Here is a 6850-nt window from a genome sequence, read left to right as displayed (position 1 = left end):
GCTGGGTCCTGCTTCCCGTGCGACCTCCTCAGCTCTGGGAGTATCCTGTTGCAGCGTCCTTGAGGAAGAGCAAAACTCACCTTTTAGGTCTCACAATTAACACAATACATTTTGTTTTCTCCCCGACAGACAGTTGGATGGATACAACTACCCTGGTTGCTGCCCCGGCGCCCAGAGACGCTTCCCCATCCTGTGACACCTCCGTGAAGCCTCCTGTACAAGAAACAAAACTGCCCACGGGGGAGACAGCCAGCAGCACCCCCTCGATGCCGACGAAGGAGAAAGTAGGTGACTTTTCCCCCTGCCACTTGCATTTCATTCAGGTCCTTGCAAACTCCCCCTGGTCAGGAGATTTTCTGCTGCAGTGTAAGATTTTGAGCTAGTGGTGAGTTTATTCAGGGCTTTTTTCCTCACTGTGTTCATGTTTCCATCCGGATGCTGTATTCTGGAGCATGGGAGAAGGAAAACAAGGTTTGTTGGGCTCTGACCCCTTATTTCCCTCGCTTTGACTTGCCAGTCAGGCTCCTGGCCTCCATGTGCCCGTTTCCACCCCTCTCCTTGCTGCTTGTCTCCCCGTCCTTCATTCCCATGTCTCCCCCAAATCCCAAAGGCTCCCCGGAGCCCTGACACCTCCCTGCCCTGCTCGCTCCCCCATCCCTGGGAGTTATCTGTGACCTAACCTCCCTGTTAGTGGCTGGAGATGTGGTGGTTGAACGCAGAAGCAGGCTTGTCGTGTGACGTGGGTGCTCCCCGTGGCACCCAGCCCCTCTCGTTGTCTCCCAAAGGTGCTCCCGGCCTCGGTGGACCCTCTCCCAACTGCTGCAGGAAGCTTTGAAGGCACGTCTGGGAGGACAGCCTCCCACGTTGGCTCTTCCACGAACATCTGGGAGTCTTGCAGTAATGTGGAGGGGGATGTGGTGCTCAGCAAGCCGGGCGTCCTCCTCTCCCTGACTGGGGAGAGCCCAGAGGTGGCTGGCAGATGCCCGAGCTCTCGGGGGCCCAGCGGCCCCTATCCCATGGCGTCCGATAGATTCACCTTGAGCAGCGACCCACTCATGGTGAGCACGGATAGCTCAAGCACAGGAGAAGTGCTCTCCAGAGTCTCCTTGGGATGCCCGGCTCCAGTGGCTCGTGAAGACCCTGGGGGAGAGGAGACAGCTGGATCAAGCAGAAACTCCTGTCGGCCTCCGAGCTGGGGCAGCACCTCCCTGGGCACCCACGAGGTCCGCGTGGACCACTACCCCAGCACTCAGCTTGAGGCAGGCAGTGACCTCCGAGACAGAGCTGGTCCCTTTGGAAACTCTCCGATTTTTGACTCTACTGGTACTCCAACCAGCTCGTCTCGGCCCAAAGTTCCTCCAGGGGACAGCAATGGACCGTCCCTGCCATACGTCGCTTCAGCTGTGGGCATCGCTCTGATTTCAGCTGTGGCGTTTCTGGTGTACGCTCGATTGCAGAAATAGGTGCCGGAGGGGATGGGATGCCACGACTGTCACTCAGCCTGGGCAATTCCTCTTCGTAGCAGGAATTTGGCCAATGCATTTAAGCCTAAAGAGCCATGGGGGGGATGGTTAGGGGTGCTATTAAATCTCTTTCTGGAAGGTTTTTCTGGAAGAGGCCTTGGTTGCGTGATGCTGTTGGGTTTGGGTCTGTTCTCCCCCATTTCCCGACCATCTTCTTGTCTGTAGCCTTCTCCTTCTACACCCATAGAAAAGGTCTTGTTTGGGGAGCGGTCCGTTGAGTCAAAAAAGAAAGTCCTTGCGGCGATTCTCCACGTCTTCCTTGTTTGGTCCAAGGAGGCCCCAAGGAAACACATCCTGGTGGTCCAAAGGGTGACCCTCTGGGCAGTGCAGCAAGGAGAGGTTTTGCAGTTGTCCTGTAAAAGTGGAGCTGATTTTTGTTGGCTCTGCTCATCTTGGCTTGAAAAGGTGCCAGAGGGTCTGTGCTGCAGCCTTCACCAGGTGCCTCACATTGAATTTGCCTTACTGGGTGTCTCTGGCTCTGCTGCTGGCACCTTGGCTCGCCTCTGCTCCTCCTTTCCCCCGGTGCTGGGTGTGCAGGCAAGGACCCTGGGGCACCAAATCACGCTGCCTTCCGCTCATTCAAGACGAGAGATGCTCCCGCCACGCGAACGTGCCAGGCCAGACCGCGTGCAAGCTTTCCCCCTCTCCCGGGAGATGTTGTCCTGCTTCGGTGCTTTGCTTTGGAGCATCCTCCCCTGGTCCTCAGGATCAGGGACGGGCTCCAGGATTGCTTTTATGTAGCACTGACACCCTGGGGATGAAGCTGAGGGTCAGGAAAGAGCTGCCTCTCCCCTGCTTTCTTGAGTATCAACCTCATTTCACCTCCCTCCAGACAGAGAAAGGGGGATTATGCTTTAAGAGGAACATTTCACACAATGCCAGCATTAAGTGGACTTGGTCCCATGCAGGATTATTGGGTGTCTTTGATCTTCAGGCTGTATTTTTTGAGCCTGGCTAGGAGGGTGGATGTAGTTCTCGCCTTTCCCTATACCTGGTGCTATGGGATGGGAATATAGGAAACTTGTGTCCAGGCTGGGACGCAAATAGGATCGACTCTGCGGGCTGCAGGGAGGCCACACCCAGGGGGTGAGATGCTCTGGGTTATCCTGAAGGTCCTGTTTAAAACTGCAGCCTGTAATTTCCCTGCTATCCACAGGGATCAGCTTGGAGTGTGAGGGGATTGGGCTGCAAGATTTCTAAGATAAAAATCCTCAAACCCAAATAAATAGCCCCAGCTATTTATAGCCCCAGCTGTTCAGCCTTCAGGGCAGAAGCAGCCCTGCTCAGTCGCTGTTGGCACGCGTTTCTAGCTCTAGGCAGAGCTTAGCGATCCCCAGCCCTGCTGCCCGCTTCCGTCGCTGCGGCTGCAGTTTACTTGCCATCTCATCTACTCCCTGCCAAAAGCACAGGGGCACAAAAGTAACAAAACTACTTTTTTGTAGTTAGTTATTGTAGCTAGAGGTTTGGTTTTTTTTTTTTTGTTTAAGCTCTTAAAGATGCCAGCGCAGACTTTTGGGTGTTTCCCACCCTCCCTTGATTTGCTGGGGGGCAACAGGGGAGCTGCGGCAGGAGGCAGGACTGGGCAAAATGTTTGGTGATTTGCGCAGCAGAAGGCTGGTGCCATGGGCTGGCACAGGTTGAATCCGGTGAGTCCGCCAGGATGCCGTGGGCCTTAAACCACTGCAGTGGCCTGGTACTAACGGCTGGGCTGCACTCCTAATCCAGGCTGTTGCTGCTTCCCTGCTTTACTGTGTCCAATAACTTATTCCTCCTGGATTCCTGCCATTTGGCTTCCCAAAATATGACTTTCCTGCCGGCCAGGGAGCAGGAGGGAGATGAGCTCCCCGGTGCCTGGCTGCAAAGCTCAGCTGTCGTGCCTGGAGCTCGGCCTGCGGTGAGGAAGGGTCCGTCAGCCCTGTGAAGGGGCGAACGGCTGCTCCTCCCTCCTAACAGTTTCCCTTTGCCCAGAAATGGCCCAGAAATGCAAGGGGAGGCACAATAAGGACAATAAAGACATGCAATAGTGAGGTATATTGATTCTGATCTGACAGGGCTGCTCCCCAGGTGAACTGGAGATGTCTGTTGCTTGCTCGGTGCCTGGCACATTATCCGTCAGAGGAAGGGACAGTGCTTGGCCTCCTCTGCTGGGAGAGCAGAATGTGAGGAACATTCTCCCCACTTAAAGATAACAGGGTGGCTTTGTCCAAAACCTCCCTGCGAGCAGCGAGAAGAACCCAGGATTCCCCATCAGCAGTTCCCAGTAAGCCGGTTTTGTTTTTTTCCCTCGGCTTTCATAATTTTGTCAGTGAGGGCTTTGCCTCTAGACCTGCCACCTCCCCATGAAAGCTGCAGTTGCCAGCACTTAAGAACTGCTCTTCATTTGCACTGGATAAGGAAATCTCCCCAAATCCTTTCACCTTCTTAAAAGGCTCGTGGATACTACTCAATATTGCACCGAAATAAAGCAGAATACATTTTGTAAAGCAGAGTATGCAAGCCTGCATAACCACACTGCAGAATCCGCCCCAAAATTCATTAAAGTGAGGGGGCACGTGCCTTCTCCGCATGCTTTCTGCAGGATTCGGAGGACGTCGTGAGATCCCAAACCAGCAGCATCCGTACCAAGGCCCTCTTCTCTGACGCTTTACTTGCCTGCAAAATTCTTCATGTATTTTCCCACTGCCTTTTTAGCCATGGCTTTGTACGCTTTGCCTTTCCACGTCGAATCGCTCTTGTGAAACAGCTGGTTTATCACCACTTCAGACTCGATAGAAAAGCACACGTTCGGTTTTCTGCTGTGAAGTGCTGGTATTTTCACAGTGTAATGTAGCACTTTAAAAGCGTAATCAGCAGGTGAACCTGCAGGAGGGAACTGAGTAAAAAAAAAATGTCTTTTACTACCTATAATAAAATCGTTTGCCACTTCACGCTCAACTTGTGAGGTTGCCGTGTGTGTTTGTAAGATGAGGGGGATGGATCTCAGCTTTGGAAGCCTCTGTGGAGCAGGGGAAGTTTTCATGTAGAAGTTGGCTGAAGAATTAAATCACCTAACTTACCTGCTCGGGGAGCGGACGCTGCAAAGAAGGATCCCAACAGCCCTCCTCTGCTTTTTTTGGGAGGGTTGCTGCAGTTCACGCACCTTGGTTTTCCCATTTCAGAAGAGAGATGCTTTTAGAGAAGGCTGTGTTGTACAACTTGTGCCATATGCAATTTCAAGCGACAGCGTCCGTGGGGGTTGGACCATTTCCCTTGCCGTGGAGCTGTGTTTGGATTTCTTGGAGAACTGCATGGCAAGGAGCATCTGCTGGGAATTCAGCTTCCTCACCTCTTCCTCCTCCTCAGCCTGCCTCTAGGCAGCCAGTTCTGGTAAGACTTTGATCTTTGGGGTTGCGTGTTGGGCATGTTGGGGTGACATCTCCTGTCCCAGCATCCCAGAGACTAGAGGTGACCTCCCAGGATTTGGGGCTGGGTTCAGACGGTGCCAAGAACCACTGAACCTGCTGTCCGCCGGCAAAAGGGGCAGGTAACCCCTCTCTGTTGCTCACAGTGATGTCTGGATCTGCACCAGGGTCTTGAGGAGCAGGAGTTTTATAAAACCATCTCCAGAGGGAATGCTCTGAAGGGCACTACCATCAGTGGCGAGGCGAGACTGAGGCCATCAGCCCGTATCAGGACAGGATTTGGGGACAGTTTCCAGACCTCATTTCGGAGCAAGCACAGGTCCTGGGCTAGAGGATGCCCACAATGGCAGGTTCAGGACGACCGTGGGCAGGGTGGTTCTTGATGCAGCAAATAGCTGAGCTGTGGAAGTCATCTCCTCGGGATGTTGTGGTTGCCAAAGAGGAACTGGACAAGTTCTGGTATGAGAAATACACCAGAGGCTTTTAAGCAGAGGTCTGAGTTGCAAACTGTTGCAAGTCAGAAGAATGTTTGGGAGAAATAGGGCCATACACAGTGGTGGCTTGAGCTGGGAGGGAAGGGACTGGATGTAAGCGGGTGGGCACTGTGGGCAGATGTGTGCTGAGGTGGGCGGCACGCACCCGGCCCGGCACACGGCTCGCTCTTCTTCCTTCGTGATCCTGATTGTCTGGTTGAATCAGATCCTGGGATCCTGCACAGGAACAGGGAGCTGGGCCACCTTTGCCACACTGGCTGCAGCTCTGCTGTGCCCAAACAGCTTCGGGCTTGGCCTGACCTGCAGAAAAAGAGACACCAACATCACCGAGACTGCTGCCCTGCCCGGCTTTGGCTCCCCCCTCGCTGATGAGGGAGCCCTGGGGGTGAGCTGGCTCCCGGCGTGTGCCTTTTGGGGACAAGAAAGGAAGCTTCCCAGCAGCGTGATGGAAACGGCCCTTTTCGGTAGCGTTACGCGCCCTCTCCACGCTACCTTTTACAGATGAGGCTCCCAAGGGCTCTGCTGTGCACTCACAACCCAGACACCCCGCTAGCGCTCCTCGCTTTCCGCTCTCCCAGCCAGACCTCTTGACTTCCAACCCCGGTACGTGAAGCGCAGTCAGGGCTCGCTGCTGACAATACTCTGAGCTTCAGGCGGCGAAGCTCAGCGAGTTAAGATTTTTTAACGAAATGAAGGCGACGCTTTTCTAAAGAAGGGTTATTTTTATTCACAGAGGTTATGCTTTATCTCCTGTGGGCACCAACTTCATGTCTGTGCTTCCTGCATTTGCCCAACAGGATCTTAAAATCATACAAAATGAATTTGACCAATCTCCGCGCCCTTTTTCACCCCAGCAACCAGAATTCAGCCAGTTCTTACTGAAATGATTCCACCTTTTTTTGGATGTCAATTGTTTATCCCTTTGGTATTGACTGAATGCCTGAGGATTGCGGTGAGCTGAGGGGTTAACACGGTGGAGGTGAAGAGCACTGTGGGTCGCTGGGTTGCACTTACACGCTTGGCCATGTTAGAAATCAATTAACACTAGAACACAGACTAATTGAACGGGCTGTTTTAAAAAGAAGAAAGTGTTCTTTGTGCTATTGTGCTGTTTCAAAATGCGTTCTTTTTTTTAAGTAAATGTAAACTATTACATAGCGTTTCATTACAGAAGGCAATGCACTGGTTTGGGTTTTTTTAACCTTAGCATAGGTTGTCTAAAGCATACCTAGAATTTTAAAAACTGTGGTTTGTGTTTACATAATTGTAGTATAAATATTTATGCGATATGGATAGTGGCATTACGGTTTCCATGTACTTCATGAACAGTTCATCGTATCAAGTGCATCGTAACATGCCTCTGAAATATTGTATAGCTGGTCTGTGGATCATTTCTCTTCATCCCACTAAAGAGGTGAGAAGAGATTGAACC

The 6850-nt window shown here is 52.5% G+C and overlaps 1 protein-coding gene across 1 annotated transcript; it reads left to right on the top strand.

Moving 5' to 3' along the window:
- Positions 1-129: 129 nt before the first annotated feature.
- LOC104133506 lies at positions 130-4395 on the top strand (the record flags this gene model as incomplete). The annotated part of the gene is made up of 2 exons (XM_009646917.2): positions 130-284; positions 786-4395. Coding segments are annotated over 2 exons (833 nt in total), but the record flags the coding sequence as incomplete, so codon positions are not given.
- Positions 4396-6850: the final 2455 nt, after the last annotated feature.

Source organism: Egretta garzetta, unplaced genomic scaffold (genome assembly GCF_000687185.1).
Source record: "Egretta garzetta isolate BGI_Z169 unplaced genomic scaffold, ASM68718v1 scaffold889, whole genome shotgun sequence".
Taxonomy (NCBI): domain Eukaryota; kingdom Metazoa; phylum Chordata; class Aves; order Pelecaniformes; family Ardeidae; genus Egretta; species Egretta garzetta.
The sequence above is the reverse complement of the archived record's forward strand: the minus strand, read 5'-3'. Positions and strand labels throughout refer to the sequence as shown.